Source organism: Misgurnus anguillicaudatus, chromosome 12, assembly GCF_027580225.2.
Source record: "Misgurnus anguillicaudatus chromosome 12, ASM2758022v2, whole genome shotgun sequence".
Classification (NCBI taxonomy): domain Eukaryota; kingdom Metazoa; phylum Chordata; class Actinopteri; order Cypriniformes; family Cobitidae; genus Misgurnus; species Misgurnus anguillicaudatus.
The window spans coordinates 13,433,944-13,457,929 of NC_073348.2; the positions used below are offsets into that span (position 1 = coordinate 13,433,944).

The 23,986-nt window shown below is 37.7% G+C and overlaps 2 protein-coding genes and 1 long non-coding RNA gene across 3 annotated transcripts; 1 reads left to right on the plus strand and 2 right to left on the minus strand.

Annotated features, from left to right (window-relative positions):
* Positions 1 to 371: 371 nt before the first annotated feature.
* LOC129446021 (general transcription factor II-I repeat domain-containing protein 2) lies at positions 372 to 3,106 on the minus strand. The gene is given in 2 exon segments (XM_055206981.2): positions 372 to 1,869; positions 1,871 to 3,106. Coding segments are annotated over 2 exon segments (1,818 nt in total). The 5' UTR covers positions 2,942 to 3,106; the 3' UTR covers positions 372 to 1,122.
* Positions 3,107 to 5,472: 2,366 nt separating this feature from the next.
* LOC129437168 (uncharacterized) lies at positions 5,473 to 7,761 on the plus strand. Its single transcript, XR_012372488.1, has 4 exons — positions 5,473 to 6,118; positions 6,517 to 6,581; positions 6,661 to 6,715; positions 7,317 to 7,761. It is a non-coding gene; the product is annotated as an uncharacterized lncRNA (long non-coding RNA).
* Positions 7,762 to 21,379: 13,618 nt separating this feature from the next.
* Positions 21,380 to 23,652, minus strand: LOC129452707 (uncharacterized). The gene is made up of 3 exons (XM_055216715.2): positions 22,986 to 23,652; positions 22,827 to 22,889; positions 21,380 to 22,206 (listed from the first exon to the last, which is right to left on the minus strand). Exons 1-3 carry the CDS (start codon positions 23,383 to 23,385, stop codon positions 21,698 to 21,700), a joined length of 972 nt encoding a protein of 323 aa, XP_055072690.2. The 5' UTR covers positions 23,386 to 23,652; the 3' UTR covers positions 21,380 to 21,697.
* Positions 23,653 to 23,986: the final 334 nt, after the last annotated feature.

Sequence of the window (23,986 nt, forward strand, 5' to 3'; positions counted from 1 at the left end):
TAAAAACTTGCTGCGTGACAATATGTACAGCTAACAAGCCAAAGAACCCAGAAATACGTTTTTATAAGCTGTCGAGCCGTAAAACCCAGCCTTTAAGGAGAATAAAGTGGATCACATACTACGTTTCCCCCTATTGGACGCAGTTTTCCTAATAGGAGTACTATGCTTGTTTTTTGAAGTCAAAAGCTTATAAAAACGTATTTGGTTTTTTTTTGGTTGTTAGATGTACACAGCAGCTTTTAGGTATTAATCTGTTTTTAAGTTTAATCTGTAAATAAGTTTTTATAAGCTGTCGACCCCAAAAAATGAGCGTTTAAAGACACAAAAATGGATACAGGCAACTTTTCATAGTACTTCTATTAGTACAGGGGTGTCCAAACTTTTTTTTAAGGGGGCCAGATTCCAAGTTGTCAATACACATGGGGGCCAGATACTTATGTTTTCATGCTTCCATGCGTTCATTAAGTTCATTAAGTTATATAGGCATAATGCTAATCATGTTCATCATTATAATAAAATCCAACTCTTAATTAATAATTATTTATTTTTAGGTCAGAGTTAAACTTTGTTGTTCAATCACATATTATATTAACATCAGGGTTTTAAACAATTACAAAATTGAATTATTAAATAATTGAAATTGAATTGAATTTAAAAATATGAATGAAAGTGTATGGATGAAAAGAATAGCTCAAACGAAGTGTGACACTATAACAGTAAACAGGTTGCAACATTTTAAACGTTACTTGCAAACACTACAGCTCATTGACAGGATAATACAAACTTCAGGGTTTAATCAATTACAAACTGATAAGAATATGGATGAAATGCATAAGGAAAAGTTATAGGTCAACCAAGTGACACAAGTAAGCAAAAAGTAAAAATTATAAGCAGTAAAAAAGTTGTAACATTGTAATAATAAAAATTAAACTCATCAACAGTGAGATGGATGGTATAAAAAATCAGGGTTTTAAACAATAATGTAAACTCCATTAATTTAAATATGAAGGAAATGGATGGATGAAAATGTATAGCTCAAGCTTAGTGTGACACAAGAAAATAATAAATTATAAACAGTAAACAGGATGTAACTTTATAACGGTCACCTAAAAACTGAACAATTCAGTGAGATGGATGGAACTGGGATCTGCACTGCAGCACACTTGTGAGATCTGGCTTAACAGCCGTGGTCGCAACCCGTATAACGTCTCGCAGATGGGCATCAGTTATTCTGGACCTCAAACGGGTTTTGTTTAAGTTCATGATAGAGAAAGTCTGTTCACAAATGTACGTGGACCCAAAAAGGCTCAACATTCTCTTGGCAAGTGCTCGCAGTGTGGGGAATTTCTCTTTGTTTAGTTGTCGATAAAAGTCAATTTGCAAAAGCTGCTGATGACGGAAGCGCAAATCATCATCGCACTGCAAGTCTATGAGCTCTAGCTGAAGTTCATGTGCAACATCAACAGGATCCACAGAAAAAGGAGATGCGAAGACATGCATATCTTTTTCAATTATAGTAAAACCTTTAAAACGCCAGTTAAACTCAGCAAAGAGGTCTTCGATCACGTTTGCATACTTCCCTATTTGCCCACATGTTTCTTTTGGGAAACAGTCCATTACCTCTTTAAGTGATGGGAAATGTGAGGTGTTGATTTCACTCTGGGACAGGTGTCTTTTGAACAGTTGAAGTTTAGTTGCAAACGCCTTGATGTGAGAATACAGCTGACTCACCACTGCATCTTTTCCTTGAAGGCTGACATTTAGTGCATTTAGGTGTTTGTTAATGTCAATTACAAACGCAAGGTCTGCGAGCCACTTAGGGTCAGACAGTTCTTTCATCGCATGACCCTTTTCGTCAAAAAAACTGGCCTATCTCCCTCCGAAGCAAGAAAAAACGCTGCAGCGCATTTCCCCGACTGAGCCACCTCACATCGTTGTGATAAATTACATCTCCATATTGCGCCTCTATGTCGGAAAGAAACTGCTGAAACTGGCGGTGGTACAAAGCTTTGGCATGAATGAAGTTAATGGCTTTCACCACTGGTGAAACAACATGATCAAACTTCAGACATTTTGCGCACAGCACTTGTTGGTGAATTAAACAATGAAGTTTAATGGCATTGCCCCCTTGCTCGTTGACTTTGTTGCATAGCAGTGACGCTAATCCACTTCTTTCTCCCGTCATAGCGGGCGCCCCATCGGTAACAATTCCGCTTAATTTCTCCCAGGGCAGTTTCATGTCATCAACCGCGTCAGAGACACACTGCAGTAAATCCACACCTCGTGTCTGCCCCTTAATACTTTTGAGGTCCAGCAGCTCTTCTGTGATGTTCATGTCCTCATCAATTCCTCTTAGAAAAATGAGCAACTGGGCAGTGTCTGAAATATCGGTGCTCTCATCACACGCCAAAGAAAAATTGTCAAATTTATGGCCACGTTTAGTCACTTGTTTTTTGATGTCGGATGATATTTCTTCAATTCTCCGTGCGATAGTGTTGCGAGCAAGGCAAAGATTTGCAAACTCTTGCTTCTTATCTGGACAGATGTTTTCTGCAATTTTCATTACACATTCCTGGACAAACTCACCCTCAGAGAAAGGTTTTCCATGTTTTGCGATGAGGATTGCCACCTCGTAGCTTGCTCTGGTAATGTTTTCATTGGACTCTTTTGCCCTGATAAACAACCGCTGCTGGGAAACCAGAGAGGCTTCTAGTTGTTTAATTTTATCCTCTCGTTCACTGTCGGAGAACTTCTGATAGGAGTTTGCATGCTTTGTCTCGTAATGCCTCTTCACATTATACTCTTTCAAAACAGAAACAGTCTCATTGCAAATTAGGCAAACGCAATTATTATGACTCTCTGTAAAAAAATATTCAGATTTCCAGCGCTCATTAAATCGACGGCCCTCCTTATCAACCTTGCGCTTTTTTGATGTGGCCATCGTGGTATCCTGATAATGGTTGAACTGTCACTCACTCGTAATATATAAGGCCTACCGCTACACCTGGCCTAAAACCCAGTGCTGCTACCTTGTGTTAACATTGTAAAACTGCATGCTTTGTAAATTATGTATTGTGGGCCACGTTTGTTATAGTTTAATTGACACGTTGCGGGCTGTTTAAAATGAATCCCCAGGCCGTGATTGGCCCGCGGGCCGGACTTTGGACACCCCTGTATTAGTAGAACTGCGTCCACTAGGGGGAAACGTAGTCGGCGATCCACTTTATTCTCCTTAAAGACTGGGTTTTACGGCTCGACAGCTTATAAAAACTTATTTCTGGGTTCTTTGGCTTGTTAGCTGTACATATTGTCACAAATCCATGTGGTCCATGCTGGTTTAGCTGGTGGTCACAGCATACCAGCACCAAAACACAACATATGCTGGTATGACCAGCATGGGATGCTGGTGCTAATGCTGGTTTAGCTGGTGCTAATGCTGGTTTGTTGCTGGTTTAGCTGGTGCTAATGCTGGTGCTGATGCTGGTTTGATGCTGGTTTAGCTGGTGTTCACTAGCAAACCAGCACCAAAACACAACATATGCTGGTCTTGCTGGTATGCTGTTTTTTCAGCAGGGGTGACCGCATTAAAGATAATGAAGTCAGCCAGGAAAAACTGTACTCTCTTTTAGGGCTGTACTCGACTAAGGATTTACATATTCGAATCAGAATTGTCGAATCTTTTCATAGTCGACCGATAGTCGAATCATCTATGTGCGTGTGTGCATGGGTTGGGAGGGGGTCAGACCAGGTACAAATTGATAACTTTTATTTTCTTTCACAAGCAGCACACATAAACAACTTTCTGATAAAATGACCAAAAACTGTCTTTCAAGTGATGAACGAAGACAAAACTGACGATGCATTTATATATTTTTAAGGTAAATGTAAGGCAACATTTGTTTAATTATTCCTCATAACATTTTAAAGCCACGATCTACAGAACATCACACAAAAAACATTTTGATAACTAAACCTAAAAATATAACAAAGGTGATCCTGCCTTGGAAACGTCGGCTAATTCAGTGTTTTTATTTAATTTGGAGATTAAGCGCGTCAAAGCAGTCATGACCAAAAAAAACGACAAATGAGAAATGACAAATAATTTGTGATTATAAAAACTAAGCTTTATATACAATTCATAAAAACACTGAAATTAATGATTTTATAGACACTGTGCGTTATTATTTAGCACAGAAATACCTGCTTGCTTTCATTTTGATCATCTCCATTCACTACAGAAACAACTGATGATATTATTTATTTCAGGAATCTCTTTTCTATCATTTGAAAGTGAACACCATTCTTAATATTAAATCACAAGAAAGACAGTCGTGTCAGGCATAAATATAGGTTCGGTGCAGATATTTTCCGTTTCATCACGGAAATTTAAAGAAACGGCTTACCTATTTTATAGTTTAACTTTTGACAAGATAACCATATGTTTTAAATACATTTTAAAAACGTATACCCGTCGAAAACATCCGTTTTTTAATGTTTAGTTTGATGAACTTCTAAATATGAGACGCAGAGCACCTAGCATGTTCGGCTAAATTGCATGCGCAAGAATGGCCAGCACGCAATAGTGCAAAATCTATACAACGAAAAGCAATCCAAAATGTACAGACTTAAATTAGATCAGAATTTACGTTTATAATAAATACATTATTTAAATAAAATATGGTCAGAAGTAACAAAGTGCAGAACAAATGTGCAAAATGCCTCAAGAGCACGAAAACAAAACACAAGCCAAATAGATACATCAGATAACCCAGAGTGATTTATAAATAAAATAAAATAAAATGAAGAAATTATTAAAAGAATGAAAGTATAGCCAGAATTTCCAGCTTTTTCTTTTAAATGTAGAAACAAAGAGGCAATGGTTTATTAAAATAGGAACCTCTTATGGACGTGTAGCCCGGTCACAGGGGTTGCTGGATTTATTAACGCATTTTAAAAATATTTATTGAAAGCTGATACTTCACAAATTATTTGCAGAATTATAATAATATGCTGTATATTAATATATTGGGAGAAAGCTGTTATATGTGAAATCAGATTTGTGCACAGTGCCCCCATATACGGCCAAAATTAAAGGATCTTCATTTCATAACACATCTGCGACGATTCGACTGTGAGATTGGTAGTCGAATCAGGCTTCTCCTATCGATGCATCGAATCTTCGACTATTCGGGGTCAGCCCTACTCTCTTTACTTCAATGCAGATTATATAAACAGGCATTATTTGTTTTTGATTATAATTAGCTTGTTTAAAAGTAGACATTTCAGGCTGGATTTTGGATATGTGTATCATGTTTGTATGACGAGTATTCGCGGAGTTTCAATTGATTTTTGTAACGTGTTTATTTTCTTTATTTGACACAAACACAAAGATCTGTTGTTATTGTGAATGTATACATATTAAAGAAGACCCTTTACAGTTTCAAATGATGTCAAACATGTAAGTGTATGATTATTAAAGGAATTCTTCATCCAATTGAAATTTGAATATATTATTAAATTGTGTCACCTATGTAGTAGAACTGTGGAGTTATTTTAGAAATTGGTGCCTTCTAGGCAGAGAAAAGTCAGAAAATGTGATTTTTTGCTCATGTGGATGAAAAACACCAAGTCCCAGAATGCATTGCTTCGCTGCTCTACGAGGCCACTCCCTAGTCACGCCTAGCGGTACGAGACGGCAGGAGGGAGGGAGATTCAACTCGGCTAAATACAACTTTTACATACACGTCTGCAATGATTTAGTTGATATATTATTATAAATACTACCTTTTCCACATTGAAATGATGATACGTTGCGTTGTAACGGGATGTTCAACCAAAACCGGGAAAGGACAAGCAGTAAGTTTTCATCATTTGCCGCGGTGTAAACAATGGCTGCGGGCTATCAACCACGCAAAGTTCAGAGAAGACAACGACGCGGTAAAATTGAAAAACCTGAGGGTTTGCAGTCTCCATTTCAAGCTGGAAGATATCGAACCCAATGTACTCGGAATGAAGTGAAACACGCTAAAGGACACTGCGATTCCGTCTATATGTACCTTCACAGACACGACGAACAGCCGGGGCCATCTGGTATCAAACGCATTCGTCTACGTTAGAGGTAAGACTTTTGCTAATACTCGTTTCTGATCACACAGTAGCCTTTACATAGTGATACAGTTGTAAGCAGTAAAGTTAGCAAAGTAACGCTAGATAGACAATGACATATAAGTTGGCTGTTCTCAACATAAAACAACTGTTAGCTACCGAGCTACTTCTAGAGTTTTACTTTACCACGCAAGCCTGTTGCTGTGAAGTTATTTGAGATAACTGCAGATACATTTGCGAGATGTACATTATTAATTCAATAATATTTATGCTTGCTACACGTACCATATTCTTATTCAGACCTTATTGATATGGTGGTGTTGATAAATTCAAAAACTACATGCAAAATCAAACTTCTGCTGTTATTTTGGTGAAAGTAATGCAAAAGTATTGTTCTGCATTTACTCACAGGTTTCCGGAAGAAGATGCAGAAGAAGGGGATAAAAGAACAATGAAATCCTCCTTGCATGGACCAGGTCAGTGTTGGTTTGTAATGTGGGAGACTTTACATTGGTTTGCAAGGTTCAAAGTTACTAATTGTATTATCTTTCATAGGTCTGTCATAAATCATATGTGGTTTTCCTGTGCAACCAGTAAGGGGGACATCGAGGTAAGACATTTGATTTTTAATTTGTTTCTTTTTTTAGGAAAAAAGATTTTTCTAGACTTATTGATAATAATCATATTTTCATGCAGGTACTGAAATGCCGGTGGAAGTCCATTCTACACCATATCTTAAACATAATATTATATTACTACTCTTATAATGTTAGTTCCTGCACTACAATGGTACCACACTGCCCATAGCTGTACATATCTTATCTATATGGTTCTTGCTGAATATGAATATTTATTGTGTTTTTCTTATAATATATTCTGTTTAAACACTACATCAATATTATTTATACTACTATTAGGTTACTGCTACTAAATCGCACATATCTGTACATGTTGTTCATACATGCTTCATATTACAAATCCATATTTATTCTGCTCTTACAAGGTAACAGCTAATAAACTGCACAAATTTATATTTTGTTTATATTACTCTAACCACCTTCTGTAAACAAACAGTATACTACTGTCTAAACTGCACTAAAAAAATTTTTGCAGTTCTGGTTGGAAACAAATTACACTTTGTTTTTTTTTGTACTTGTACTCTGCATAATGACAGTAACGTTGAATCTAATCTAATTTCCTACCCTTTACAGGAGAAGCACGGTTGAACCAAATGTTCTGCAAGAAATCCAAGCAGTGGGTCTTGAAGAAAAGCTTCATACCACACACCACACAGTTTGTAGACGAACTCATCCAGAAGGCCATTGACAAGACTCAATCCAAACATTGTGTTCAAAGTGCCAACGTCCTCACTTGCCCTGCCACAGCCTGCGCTGCCACCCAACATTGCACCAGTGCCTAAACCATCAAAGGAGGCTGCCACGACTTCTTTCAAAAGTCGCTTCTGAGACTGACACTTTCTAATAATAATAATCACCTCTTCCCTGAGTCCTATTGCTGTGTCTAATCAGATTCTGCCACCACTCTTTATATTTATATTATTTTATACTGTGTGTATATATACACAATGTTTTTGTGTATATTTTTGCTTTGTTTTTATTTTGTGCAGGACATTTTTAGATGTAAATTATGTCATTGTTTATTTTAATGTGTTCTTTTCACTGGTGACACAATATTTTTCCTTTGTGAATAATAGAAAATAAATATCTTCATCTAACTCTGTCTTTTGTACACCAAATTTATACATTATAGACTTGTAGAGGCGCAATGATTACTGTTACTGTGATTTAGCTGTCATTACATACTTTACAAAATCATTTGGGTTAAAAATAAAGCCAAATATTATGTTTGTTACACAATTTAGACTTAAACTTTAAAAAAAAAGGCAAGAATGCTTTCCTCAAATTGCAGTCACTCTAATGTAGCAGCAATAAGGACTATAACACGAACCACAATCAATGTGAGTTTTAACTTTTTATTAAAAAACATAAAACAATTCACACTTATAGCTCATCCAGAGCTTCATCCGTTTATTTATAGTTGCTATAATGTCCGTGAGGAGCTGGATATCTACGTCTGATGTCCTGGACAACGAACACAGGCAGGTAAAACAAGTCGATGTCCTTTCCCCAGTCTTTCGCCTTGCAAAACTCATTCCAAGAAATGACGATAGGATGTAAGTCGATTGTCTAAAAACAGCAAGCATGACGTTAGCAATGCAAGCTATTTTCACATACAATAGGCTAACATAGGTGTAAATATAACAACCATAGCTCAGCTGACGGACATGAAAAACAAAATACTCACTTTATACTCATGCCTCCGTTTCTCCTTGCGGGGTTCAAGAAGAAAAAGCCATCGCTGAAATTCGCGTCAGCAATGATTCTCTTTTGGTGTCCATAGGCGCACAGCGAGAGCGCTCACACCACCAGACCGGCACCACCTCGGCTACAGCAGCCGCGCTGGCAGCCTCTTGTTCCTCAATCATCCGTAACTGTTCCTCGGCTCGTTTTATTGCGGCTCTTACTGGGACCACGACCATCAGATTCGAGCAACAGCAAGGCGCACAGCGAGAGCACGTAAAACCACCAGACCGGCCCCACCTCCGCTAAAGCAGCCGCGGTGGCAGCCTCTCGTTCCTCGATCATCCGTTTTGCTCCTCGTTGTATTGCGGCTCGTACAGGTAACCACGACCATCAGATTCGAGCAACAGGTCATCCTGAGCAACAAAATCCCCTTCTGCCATCCGTTTTCAAAACTACACTCTGCCGTCGTGGTTTGTTTACTCTGCTTTCTCCACAAAGCAAGATCCAGGCTAGCTTAGCTTAGCGAAGATTAAAGATGGCTGACTCTCGTTTTGATTCGGGCTTTTCCGAATGGACTCGCAGTCCAACCCCTATGGGCGGGGAAAAAAACATGCGGAAGTAGCTCCTAATACTGGCTGTAGTCTTTGCCTCTGGCCAAAATCTCCTCCGATGACGCAAAAATCGTCATTTTGCGTCATCGGAGGACTTTTTTGCACAACCAGAATACAGATATCTCTCCTCTCACGAGGACATGAGGTAGGGAAACACGGTCATTCAGAAATACTGCCAGGTTTCTACTGATACAAAGCTGAATGCTAAATTGGTGAAGTATTCCTTTAATGATGGAGTATTTTAAGTTGATTCTGCCATGATAAGGAGAAAACAGGTCAAAACGCGGCTCCGCGTTTTTGGACCCCAGGGGGTTAATGGCAGATTGTCCCTGTCGCAAAACAATCTGGCCATTTCATATACATCATATGATCTCATTATTTGTATGTTTTAGTATTTGCTTTTGTCCCACTGACATTGGTATGGGGCGGAATGTTTTGATAATTGTACATTTTTGTTTGTGAAATAAGTAGGGCTGTCAATAGATTAAAATATTTAATCGCTATTAATCGCATGATTTCATGAGTTAACTCGCGATTAATCGCAAATTAATCGCACATTTTTATCTGTTCTAAATGTACCTAAATGTAACACTTTTTAAGTTTTTAAAACTCTAATCAGCATGGATTTGGATAATATATATGCTATATGCAAATGCATGTTTGAAACAGCCTGTTTACATTCAACAGAACCATCAGCCATAGTTTAATATATGTTTTTGCCTTTAGGAGACTTTGTTCTTTCTCCATTTCTGTTTGCTGCTGCATCATTTGTGACCTGTGCTGGCAAATTCAGTTGGGATGAGCAAATTTTCTAAATGTGTCATTTATATTTTAACATTCTCTATTAAAAAAACTTAAAAACAATTGGAACAATTGTTGGAATCTGACATGACAGAAGTATACCTGTTAACGCAGAGCAAAAACAATATCAATATATGTTACATATATGTTTTTCTTTTATTGTTTAATTTTGACATTGAGACAGACCACTTTAAGATACTGTAGGATAATGCAAGGGTTTAATATAATGATACAACAGATACTTTTCCTTAACAGTTAACCAAACATTCACTTCAGATATAACAGATTATAGGTCATACCTGCGTGAATTCTTGTCAAAAAAGATATTTTTAAACCTGTAATTTTGTGTTAGATGTCTATATATATCAGGGTCACGCACTCGCGCGTTTGTGTGTATGCGCTTCAGACGTCTGCGTCAGACATCGCTGTTGAGCCTTGTCACTCTTAATAACTCTCAGATCAATCAGATCCCGAACTTTATCTCTCTTAATAATTATTTTAACATCAAGAAAGTCCTGCAGTCTATTTTCTATCATTTCTGAATGCTTTAAAAACAAAACTAAAAAGTGAAAGACGCATCTTTGCTTTAAATGGATTGGGGATGGTACACCTCACAGAAAACGTGGAGATAAAGAAAACTGCACGTGCAGAAAATGTGCATTTTAGATGTTTAATGACCATTTAGAGCATTGGCTTCGCTAGAGGAGAGCTTAGTGTTCTTATTTTTATGAAAAGCACCGACTCATCTAGACAGCGCCGGTCACTTGCTGCGTCTCAATTCATCCAGCTGTGGGTCAAACAGAAATTGCGTGTTGCGTTAATCGCGCGTTAATAAAATTAGTGCCGTTAAAATGAATTTGCGTTAACACGTTATTAACACGTTTATTTTGACAGCCCTAGTTAAAATATTAGGTGTTACCAATTGAAGTACGTTTTTAAGTAGAGCCACTTTTACATTTTACAGTTTATAAGTAAATAAAATACCATAAAATGTAAATAAAATCTACAATAAATATGTGAAGTATCTACAAGATTGCAGTGACAAAAGCTGTAAAGTAATGTAAAGTGATATAAATAGAGTATACAACCCTGACCCAAAACATAATGTTAGCAGTGAGCAAGGTGAAAGTGACAAAGATGGCAAAAATTACAATTGTGTTTAACTGGAGAAATCCAACTTAACTTGATAATCTTGTTCAGGCTTGATCATCAAAGTATTTTTTATCGAAGTGTTTGCAAACTTTAGTCTTTTTTATAAGCAGCTTGTGAGTAAAATCAAAATGGTGTGACTCATCATCTAATTTTTTTAAATAGTATTACGTTTGTCTATTTCATTCACATGTTGAAACTTAATCAAAATGGTGCAAAATTGTGTAAAATAAATGCATGTACTTATTTGTAATATTGTTAAACATTTTGTGAAGCTAATTTAAATATATAAATACTAGGGGTGACCCCTGTATATGGGTGCACTGTGCACAAATCTGATTTCACATATAACAGCTTTCTCACAATATATTAATATACAGCATATTATTATAATTCTGCAAATAATATGTGAAGTATCAGCTTTCAATAAATATTTTTAAAATGCGTTAATAAATCCAGCAACCCCTGTGACCGGGCTACACGTCCCTAAGAGGTTCCTATGTTAATAAAGCATTGCCTCTTTGTTTCTACATTTAAAAGAAAAAGCTGGCAATTCTGGCACTATTGCGTGCTGGCCATGCTTGCGCATGCAATTTAGCCGAACGTGCTAGGTGCTCTGCGTCTCATATTTAGAAGTTCATCAAACTAAACAGATGTTTTCGACGGGTATAAGTTTTTAAAATGTATTAAAAACATAGTGGTTATCTTGTCAAAAGTTAAACTACAAAACAGGTAAGCCGTTTCTTTAAATTTCGGCGACGAAACTGAAAATATCTGCACCGAACCTATATTTATGCCTAACACGACTGTCTTTCTTGTGATTTAATTATGGTCGGTGTTCACTTTCAAATGATAGAAAAGAGATTCCTGAAATAAATAATATCATCAGTTGTTTCTGTATCTAAAGTCAATGGAGATTAGTGATGGGAAGTCCGACTCTTTTTTGTGAATCAGTTCTTTTGAACAGTTCGTTTCAAAGAACTGGTTCAAAAAAACGATTCACCAGTTCTTTAACATACTTTACGTAATGACGTCATTCGCATCTGATTTTATCATCCAGGAGGGTAAAATACATAAAAAAAATTCAAAAATTCCAACTAAAGCACATTCAAAAACTTTTAACAGAAATCATGATCAAGCTCATAACAACTTAAAATATAATCTGCACACACACACCTAACAAATACATTTTAGTCAAAACGGTGTTTAATATAACTGTTCCATGCATATTTCGCGTAAGTTTTATGGTAAAATTAAATAAACTTACTTTATGTCTGTCAATCATTTAGTTCATGTAGGCTATAGTATTAGCACAGCAACTCACTGATGTCCGTACTGTTTGGCTCACGCTAGCTCAGTATCCACAGATCTTTGATTAGTTCTTTGGATGCGTCCGATAGAAACTGTTCTCAAATCAGTGAACTGGTGACTCCATAAATGCAGCAACCTGTTCCTGACTCGAGAGTCGCTGTATCGTGCTTTTCAGTAACACATGTGCAGTATTAACAGCTCATCAAGTCGGACGCGTCCGATAGAAACCGTTCTTGATTCAGGTATTCATTTTATCGGTGACTCTGGAATACCAGTATGTTTGTTGCACATGCTCAGTAACAAAATTCACCATGTCTCGGTTCAGTGATACTGTTGGGGAGAGCTTCTACGAGTTAAGATACGGATTACTCTCTCTTAATTAGAATCGGAATGACTGTCGAGCACATCTGAAAGTGAGTAACTTGTGGATCATTGCTGTCTTGAGACACAAACTTTTTAAACGATTCAGTCCGATTAGGTGTACTGATTCAAGTCGTTCACTGAAAAAAACCAGTTCAAAAGAACGATTCGTTCACGAACTGGACATCACTAATGGAGATGATCAAAGTGAAAGCAAGCAGGTATTTCTGCTAAATAATAACGCGTATTGTCTATAAAATCATTAATTTCAGTGTTTTTATGAATTTTATACAAAGCTTAGTTTTTATAATTTGCAGTAACAATCACAAATTATTTGTCATTTCTCATTTGTCGTTTTTTTTTGGTCATGACTGCTTTGACACGCTTAATCTCCAAATTAAATAAAAACACTGAATTAGCCGAGGTTTCCAAGGCAGGATCACCTTTGTTATATTTTTAGGTTGTCAAAATGTTTTTTTGTGTGATGTTCTGTAGATCGTGGCTTTAAAATGTTATGAGGAATAATTAAACAAATGTTGCCTTACATTTTACCTTAAAAATATATAAATGCATCGTCAATTTTGTCTTCGTTCATCACTTGAAAGACAGTTTTGGTCAATTTATCAGAAAGTTGTTTATGTGTGCTGCTTGTGAAAGAAAATAAAAGTTATCAATTTGTACCTGGTCTGACCCCCTCCCAACCCATGCACACACACATAGATGATTTGACTATCGGTCGACTATGAAAAGATTCGACAATTCTGATTCAAATATGTAAATCCTTAGTCGAGGACAGCCCTAATAAATACTAATATAATTTGAATGTCTTCATGATTCATAAATGTATGGTGTCACATGCTGCTGTGACTGTATAACATTGCCAGCTTTCTATTGGCTGATTCAGAGGTTAAGGGCGGCTATTTTAGGTTGAAATCATTGTTGTCCTCAGTTTGCGGCACTTAAGTCAGCACTTAAGAATGAGTCTTATACTTTACTGAAAGTTGCTTTCAGCTTCTTTATAAATGTATCCTACTCTCAGACTGGTCCTACTCCTTAATAAGAATTTTTGGACACTAAAGTCATAGCTTAAGACTATTCTTAAGAGCATTTCTGAGATGTTTTATACATACGGGCCCAGATCCACTGCTGATGTGGCAGACACCTTCAATGTGTCTCAGAGTCAACTACCAAGGATAGAAAAAAGATTTGAAGAGACTGGAGACGTTTTTGACAAGCCCAGGTCAGGCAGACCCCGAAAGACAACTGCTCGAGAGGACCGTTTGTCGACTAGAAAATCCAAGGCCAGCCCATTTTCCACTGCAGCAGAGCTCCACAAGACCTGGTCACCTGAAATCCCTGTGTCAACCAGAACAGTTTGTCGGATTTTGGGTTGAAATGACCATGAATCAGTGCCCAGAAGCCAGCACTAAACAAAAGGCCCCACAGCCTGCTAAAAGCATGGACACTGGAAAAGCAGAAGGTGGATTTTTCAGATGAATCTTTTGTTGAATTACACCACAGTCGCCGCAAATGTTGCAGGAGACCTACTGGAACCCGCATAGATCCAAGATTCACCCAGAAAACAGTGAAGTTTGGTGGCAGAAAAATCATGGTCTGGTTACATCCAGTATGGGGGTGTGCAAGAGATCTACAGGCAACATCAATAGTCTAAAATACCAAGATCTCTTAGCTACCTCTTATATTCCCAACCATAAAAGAAGCCAAATTCTGCAGCAGGATGGTGCTCCATTGCATTCTTCCATCTCCACATCAAAGTTCCTCAAGGTGAAGAAGATCAAGATGCTCCAGGATTGGCCAGCCCAGTCACCAGACATGAACATCATTGAGCATATGTGGGTTAGGATGAAAGAGGAAGCATGGAAGAGGAAACCAAAGAATATTCATGAACTCTGGGAGGCATGCAAGACTGCTTTCTTTGCTATTCCTGATGGCTTCATCAATACATGAATCCTTGCCAACCGCGTGGATGCAGTCCTTCAAGCTCATGGAAGTCATATAAGATATTAAATGTGGATCTCACATCACCACTACTGAATTTGCTAAAAATGTATTTGCAGTAAATTTGTTCAATTTCTGTATAGGCGACAAAACTTTTGTCTTGCCAAAATTTGACCTCTCTATGTTTATTAAAGGAATAGTCTACCCTTTTGCCATATTAAACTATGTTATTACCTCAAACTAGACGAATTAATACATACCTATCTTTTTTCAATGCGTGCACTGTACAGCGCGTTGTATATGTGTTAGCATTTAGCCTAGCCCCATTCATTCCTATGGTACCAAAAAAAAGTTTTATTTTGTGGCACCATACTTACTGGTATAACTCCTCATGTAACAGTCTTTAAATGGGGAAAACACGGAAGTGTTTGGTGGCTTCCCTGTTTGGTACCATAGGAATGAATGGGGCTAGGCTAAATGCTAACACATTCACGACGCGCTGTATGGTGCACGCATTGAAAAAAGATAGATATGTATTAATTCGTCTAAGTTGAGGTAATAACATAGTTTAATATGGCAAAAGGGTAGACTATTCCTTTAAATGATAAAAAATTTTTTAGTGAAACTAATTCATTTCAGTGCATTAAACATCATTTGGGAGGGTTTTAGCTTTTCATATGAGCTATTTCTAACACCAATTGATTAATTAAAAGTCAGGTTAGTAGCAGGTATTTTCTTCAAAATAGATAAGCGACAAGACTTTGGTCAGGTAGTGTACTGTCAGAACCCTGCCATGCTGACTAGATCTAAATACAAACAAAGATCTGACAGGATCCTGACAGTTAGTTAATACATTAACTAATGTTAACTAATCTTATTGTAAAGTGTTACCGTATTTACTCCATGTTTCATGTGTTACTTTAATTATAATTTAGGATTATTTACCAAATAATTTTACACTGGTGTTTTTTAAAAAAAATAATGTCATGACTGGTAAGAGGAGTAAGGACACAATTGCGGAGTTCACAAGATAAAACGGGAAACAAAACACGGGGAGTAAAACAATGGACAGGTAAGTAACACAGAAACACTCAAACAGAGAACAGATACAAACATGGAATCAGTGACAATGATCCAGCAGTGAGTGTGACACAGACAGGTGTATAAATACACAGACTAAATGGCATACAGGTGTGATGAGGCAGGTAATTAATCAATTAATGTCCAGGTGACAACAATCGGAACAGAAACAAGACATGACACGGATTAACCATGACATTACGCCCCCATAAAAAGTGGCTCCCAGACTTTCCAATATAAACTAACAGGAGGGAGGATCTGGGGTAGAGACGGAGGGCTTGGAGACCAGGGTGAAGCCGGGGCGAACCCGGCAGTGCAGGGAGCTGGGACGAAGCCGGAAAAAACGGTGCGACCATCTCGGGAACCAAGGCAGATGATTCGACCCTCTTGGGAATCAACGGGGATCCGATCCCCCTGGAAGTCACCTCCCTTGATCCAAGCCTGGAGTTCCGAGCATTCTGTCTCGGTAGGCTCCAAGGAACATCAGGGCTTTGCAGCTTGCGAGACCCAATGTCCAATACTCCCCCTCAAAAAAATATTAGGGAAAGCACTCCTCCGCGAACTCGTTGCGTCCTTTGATGGCTGGATGATTTTGTCATGACTGGTAACGGCGAGTAAGGACACAATTGCGGAGTTCACAAGACAAGGTAACATTTATTAATAAAATGAGAAACAAAACGCAAGGAGTAAAACAACGGGCAGGTAAGTAACACAGAAACGCTCAAAAAGAGAGCAGGTACAAACAGAGCTGGGTAGTAACGGATTACATGTAATCTGGATTACGTAATCAGATTCCAAAAATCAAGTACTTGTAATTGGATTAAACTACATTTTAAAATACTCATAATCAGAGTACTGTTACTTTTAATTAACAAAATTAATGTGACAAATAATTAACTTCAGTCACAGTAAAAACAAAAGCTTTTAATTCATTACAATCACTTATCATACAGACTGAACATACATAATTAAGTCTACATAGAGAGCATAAAACAGTCCAAAAGCCCTCCAAAGGCAGTCAGAAAATCAGCAAGGCCATTTAGGATAACTTCTTCCTCCAACTGTACAGGAGGAAACAATTTCGTCATAGGCATTTATCTGGTCTGCCTCTCCGGTTTGATAAAGAGCAATATTTAAAAAAATAATATTAATTATTTTAAAGAATACCCTGTGAAGTCCACTTTGCAATCCACTTACGACCGAATGGAACGCAGCTTCAGTATTTGTCTTGTCTCGTTTAAACATACTTCTCTCATGTGTGTTTGTTTCTACTCTCCCAACTGTACTTACCATTACAGAAAAAGGAGTTTGTAATTCTCATCATTCATCTAATCTCTCTCAGTGACTGTCAAGAAGTGTATGTGTGGACCTTTACCTTTCATCATATACATACCTTTTCAATATCCTGCCCTTATGAAAATTAACCATGGTTTTACTACAGTAAAAACAAAATAACATGGTTAATGTAGTAAACCTTGGTAACCATAAAAAGATCATGGTTTTGACAACATGGTCTCCCTATAAATAAAATGCCATGACAGATAGGAAACCTAGGAGGCATCATAATGATCCCTCAACTAATATTTCTGTGTGCTCACAGGCTTTTTCAATCATAAAATCAAAAAGTAAATGACTAGATGACACAAGCGACTACAATTAAGTTGATCTGTAAACTTATGTAGGCACAGCAGGTGCATTGAGATCAGCTGTCACAATAATCCGTTACTAAATCTCTGATGCCAGGCTGAGATTTGTATCAGTGGGACTTCAGTTTACATGCCATAAGAGGTGGGACTCAGTGGAAGACAGAATCATTATTTAGACATAGTTTATTACTTTATGGCAACCCCAGTGACTGACTCACCCTCAATCTATCTGCATTCATCACTCACCAGACCCAACAATGTGTGGGAATTCCCAGCATGCAATGCTAAATGGCAAATAAAATTTAAGATAAGTGATGTCTTTGGGGAAATAATCTCAGAGATGGTGAGAGGTAAGGAGATTAATGTGGGCTGGGTGACTGTCATAAAGATCAATATGGGACAATGAATGTACCATCAAATCAAAATACTAATGCGAATACTTCCCGTTTTTAAAACAGTCTACTGGGTCAAAGCAAGAAAGCAACTTTTACTGTGTTTTTGCTACAATAACATTTACATTCTGATATTTCCTGTATGTTTATATATGGATAGAGGTGCTACATGCAGCATTGATTTGTTAAACTGACAATAAACATTATATAAAACGTATATAACAGTTTTTAAGACTACATCTTATACAGTAATTATTTTCATTTATATTTAACCCTCTGAGGTCCGACCATTATGGGACATAGGTTCTGACATGCTCTTACATTTGGTCTTTTTTCAGTTGCTTTAAACATATTAATGGCAAGTGTCTCATTGCGTTCAGCACAAACTGGGCTAAAAAATTATACGAGCTACATGTATGTAAATGTTTGTATTTTTGAGAAAAAAATTTTATGCATGGTTTTTAAAAAAGCTAAATTTTTAAGTCACTGATATAAGTGCACAAAACCCATACTAAACATGTTTTAACAAGACTTTTCTGAACAGAATCTAGTAGTCTAGAGTTTTTTCTTTGAAATGATGCGAAAATCATTCTGCTTACTCATTCACATAAACCAATATATTGGTTTTAGAAATTGTAAGACACTTTTTGCTTAGAGGGGCCGTATGCGAGAAGAATTGATTGACAGCTAGCAAACAAAGGCTCGCATAATGAGCTGCATAATGAGCTGCATAATGAGCCTAGGCAGGAATCTGAGAGGGAACTACAGTAAAGAATGTGAGGACAAATGTATACATGTTTGTTTGAGGTTTATTAAGTTAACAATATAATCAAAATAGAAATAAAGGTCAGTAGGACATTTTCAGTTTATTTGGAAACAAACTCAATTCAAAAACTTAACTTGTATAAGAAACTGATACAAGTGAACAACAGAGCTGCGTCTAGAACTGTGTCTTAACACTGTACAACATGTAACAGATATCCGCCATTACGGGAGGTCACGCGTACTCGTTTGTAAATAAGCATGTAAACATGGAATCATATTACAGCACACACTTAAAAGATACAGCAGTGCAGGCTTACTGAAAGTTGCCATGAAGGACATAAGTGAATAACTGTGTTTAATACTGTTCAACATGCAACAGTGAAATCCGCCATTACGTGAGATTGCGTCCTCGTTTGTAAACAATGCGAAACTTTTTCAATCCGAAGCGTGCAGTCTGCTGATGCTTACTGTGTGTAGGCTGAACTGCACAAGCCATGAGCATATTACATAATAGCAAATATAAATAGTATAAATTAACTGTTACTTACTTCAAATATTCTCCTCCAGTGCGTCCTCCATTGTTCTTCTTAGGTAACATTAAAGATAAATGCTTCTCTTCCTCAATGTCCAGACATAAATGAAGATCTTCCTCACGTGTGTGTATAAAGTTTATAATCCAGACATACGGTAAAGTCTTTAAATCTGAACTTTAGCTGGTGGTCACAGCATACCAGCACCAAAACACAACATATGCTGGTATGACCAGCATGGGATGCTGGTGCTAATGCTGGTTTAGCTGGTGCTAATGCTGGTTTAGCTGGTGCTGATGCTGGTTTGATGCTGATTTAGCTGGTGTTCACTAGCAAACCTGCACCAAAACACAACATATGCTGGTCTTGCTGGTATGCTGTTTTTTTAGCAGGGGTGACCGCATTAAAGATAATGATGTCAGCCAGGAAAAACGGTACTCTCTTTACTTCAATGCAGATTATATAAACAGGCATTATTTGTTTTTGATTATAATTAGCTTGTTTAAAAGTAGACATTTCAGGCTGGATTTTGGATATGTGTATCATGTTTGTATGACGAGTATTCGCGGAGTTTCAATTGATCTTTGTAACGTGTTTTGAACATTTGACCTGTTGTGTAATTTTATTGGCCCGTCCCTTTCCCCAGATGTTGCAAGCTATCGCCCTCCGGTTCCAACCGAGAAGCGTATCGCCATTGCGCTCTACAAACTGGCTACATGCGCAGAGTACAGAGTGGTAGGCGAAACATTTGGAGTCAGCAAAACCACCGTGCACCGATGTGTTTACGCCGTGTGCAATGCCATACAAATGAGGATGATGCGAAGGTATATCTACCTGCCTGGAGTGGATGAGGCGCATGATATCTCACTGCGTAACTCCAGAGCGCACCTTGTGCCACAGGTGTATGGCGCAATAGACGGGACTCACGTCCCGATTAGACCCCCTGCTGAAGGCTACAGGGATTTTGTAAATAGAAAGGGCTGGCCATCAATCATACTACAGGCTGTGGTAGACGATCGTTGCATTATAAGGGACATTTGTGTCGGCACTCCCGGTAGTGCGCATGACGCGGCAGTCTTCACTACTTCTGACCTGTACAGGTGCGTCTGTTTACCTTGGTAGATGGTACACTTAATCAGTCTGCGATTGAATGACAATTAGCTGCAGAGTTGTTAATTATTGTGCTTATTTGTTATAGCCTACATGTTATATCTACACCTTGTTAATATTCTATTATAGATTCCCTGAGAGACATCCCCAAAACACAATCGAAATGGAAGGTGTCCAGGTGCCCCTCCTGTTAGCTGGAGATCCAGCCTACCCTCTCCTCCCATGGTTGATGAAGGGATTTTCTGGCCCTAATCTCTCAGAGGAAGAAGAGGTGTTTAACCTTCACTTGAATGGGTCACGTGTGAAAGTTGAACACACATTTGGACGGCTCAAGGGTAGATGGCGTGTGCTGGCCAAACGGTCTGATATTGACCACAAGTTTATGCCGACCGTTGTGGCTGCATGTTGTGTATTGCACAACTTGTGCGAAAAGGAGAGGCAAAGGTTTTTACAACCGGGCCCTGAGCAGCACCACCAAAACTTACCACAACCACCTCGTCACCAAAATGAAGGTCCACCAAACGCAGAGGCAGCAGCTATCCGCCAAGCTCTACTTAGATATGTGGCAATTAAAGTCCGCCAGTAGTACAACAACATTCTCAGCTATACATTCTCAGAAAAGAAATGCTTTAAAAGTTTAGATTTGTATGATATGTATTCCCTCCAAATTAATATTATTTTTTTTGTATTTTCTCTCTTGGGGGCACTCTTATTTTATAGCAATATAATTTGAATAGAGTAGTGATTGTGCTTTAGACAAGTGGCCAGCCTAGTAAAGCTACAGCACATTTTCAAAAACAGCATAGCGTAGGAGTTTGTAACAACAAACAATGCAAGGGAATCTCTTTGCTAACAAACTAGTCTTTCAGCTTTATTTCATGTTTTTTATCAGGAAGCTGGCACAGAATGACATATGAACACACATATGGCAACAAAATCTTAACAGTGCATTTTCAGTACAGTGTTTCCATTGGAAAAATAAACAAATATATAATGTAAACAGTTCCACATTGTACAATTCAAAAGAAACACTCAATGCTCAATTAATTGTTCTGTATTTTAAAATACTAAACAAAGTCAATAACTTTTCTCCTAGCTCTCATAACTCTCTTAAAGTGTGTTTAAGGTTTACAACATTCAAAGTACTTACAACATTCCCCTACCCTCCTGTACAAACACACTAAAAGTGCCATTTAAAAATACAACTGAATAAAACTTTCAGTAACATCCAAAGTGCCATTTTAAGATACACTTAAGAAAACAGTAACAAATCAGTAAATCAGTAACAAATTCTGGAACTGTATTCCCCTCACAGAATGATTTGGCACTTAAAAAGGTGGTGTCAGTTCTGGAGAAAGCTTGTTGTCAAAATAACTTTTAGTTAAAATCAGTGAATATCAGCTCATGATCCACTACCTGTCCGTTTGTGTGTACTGAAAAAAGTCTAGTGTTAATACATAGCCTAGGCTCTGATAGCGGATCGTGAGGAGATATTTACTGATTTTGACAACAAGCATTGTCCAGAATTATTGACTCCACCTTTAACAACTTACTCTACGGTAAGTTAAGATAAGCAGTGAATGGCAAGCTAGATTCCATGTGAGGAGGTGAGTGTGCAGCATCAAATGTGGGTGGTTGGGGAGTGGGTGGATGTGGAGCGTGGTGGTAGTTAAATCGGTGTTGGCCTTGAAATGTATTGTAATTGACCCTATTTTGTTGTTGGCTCATGTCAGCAATGACTTGAGTGGCTTCTGCATGCCTCTCGGCAGCATTGGCACACCGCTCAAGACACTGAACTGCCTGTGAAATGACCGTGGTGATGGACTCCAATGATTTTTGATCTTGTGCTGCCTGCTCACGTTGTTGATCGAGAAAGGACATGTAGAAGGATCTCATCTCCCCGGCATCATTCTTTCTTTGGTCTCTCTTTGACTGGCGTTGCCATAATCTTGGTGGGTTACTCTGTGTGGCCGGTTCTTCAATGGGCAAGGATTTGTCTAGTGCTTCCGTGGTTGCTGACACGCTGGCATCACTCAAGCTGCATGTTCCATCTCCTGACTCTTCTGTAAAAAGAATAATGTTCTTAGTCAGAGTGAAGTTATCACAAATGACCCTTTTACGTTAAGGTTTCATAAAAATATGGTTGCTTGTATTAGTCATACAACACATTATATCTAATTTTACTTAAGTTTGCATAAAACGTTTTGGTTGCGCTTTGTTATTTGCAGTGCTTTATTTCCTAATGTAATTTTATTGCCTTTTACAGGGTTCCCGTGGAGTCTTAAAAAATCTTTTATTCAGAAAGTTAAATTTAAGGCCTTAAACAGTCTTAAAAACGCCCAGAAAATACATCTTAGTTTTTTGTCATGAAAGATAAAAGGTTTTAAAAAACACATGGACGTTTGCACAATGGACTATAAAATTGGATTTCATTGTTTTGATATGGGTCTTAAATTTCATTCATAATGGTCTTAAAAAGTCTTAAATTTGACTATTAAAAAACAGCTTTTTTCTAACTCAAGTCAGGATACATAAGGATACATAATGTGCAGTTTATGCATTCATTTATATGGTAAAACAATTTGAGCAACCATAACCATACATAATGTAAAGCCCCATATTCATGTGGGATTTATTCACTAACGCTTGAAACATGAATTTAAGTGGAAAATAATCTTCATACCTGTAACGGACTCTGTAACCTCTCCCTCATCATTGCTCTTATCATCAGTAATTGAAGTCTCGGCTGAAATGAACAAGACACACTTAAAATGATGTACAGTTCGGATCAATGCTTAAAGTGTTCCTTAAAGTAAATGAGAACGATAACGTGATATCTTACCTGAGCTGTTAATAATAGAATCCAAGGAAGCTACGATGGGTCTTTGGCCGAGGATCTGATCCATCTCATCAAAAAAGTCGAACTTGCCTTTTATTTTCCCTCCGGCACCGCTGCGTGATAACTGTCTTTTTTGAAACATATATCGCTGTTTGAGCGCCTTCCATTTACTCCGGAGGACGTCCCACGGCTTGTTGTCGTAACCATTGTTTGACATTTCTTTCGCCAGTTCCTGATAAATGATTGCATTTCTTAAATTTTTGCTGTCTAAAATAGCCGTTATGTTTCTCTCGTAAATTAAATTTAAAAAGTATCTCGTCTCCTCGTTTGTCCACTTACATCTGTCTTTGTTGACACCCGCCATTTGTGCAAACAGAGCGGAAATACTGGGCGGAAATGACATAAAACAACTTCTTCTTCGTTTTGTGGCGGGTTGCAACCATAAAAGGACCTAAACCTTAATCGCAAATCATTATTTATTCGGCAAATAACGTTTCCATCGGCGTTTATCGCATAAGCCATAAATCGATCAAGATAAAATCCGATGAGATCGAACGTATTTCTTTTGAGTCGATATTCGTGAAATTTAATCGAATTTTACTGTTTCCATAACGCATTTTTCATTCGATATCACTTAATTCGGATAAAAACATGTGGATGGAAACATGGCTACTGACATTGGTATGGGGCGGAATGTTTTGATAATTGTAAATTTTTGTTTGTGAAATAAGTAGGGCTGTCGATAGATTAAAATATTTAATCGCGATTAATCGCATGATTTCATGAGTTAACTCGCGATTAATCGCAAATTAATCGCACATTTTTATCTGTTCTAAATGTACCTAAATGTAACACTTTTTAAGTTTTTAAAACTCTAATCAGCATGGATTTGGATAATATATATGCTATATGCAAATGCATGTTTGAAACAGCCTGTTTACATTCAACAGAACCATCCGCCATAGTTTTATATATGATTTTGCCTTTAGAAGACTTTGTTCTTT

Coding starts and splice junctions, on each gene's coding strand:
- LOC129452707 (XM_055216715.2), bottom strand. CDS start 23,385: ATGTCATTTCCGCCCAGTATTTCCGCTCTGTTTGCACAAATGGCGGGT. Junction 22,890..22,985: donor TTCTATTATTAACAGCTCAG/GTAAGATATCAC, acceptor TGTTCATTTCAG/CCGAGACTTCAATTACTGAT. Junction 22,207..22,826: donor GGTTACAGAGTCCGTTACAG/GTATGAAGATTA, acceptor TTCTTTTTACAG/AAGAGTCAGGAGATGGAACA.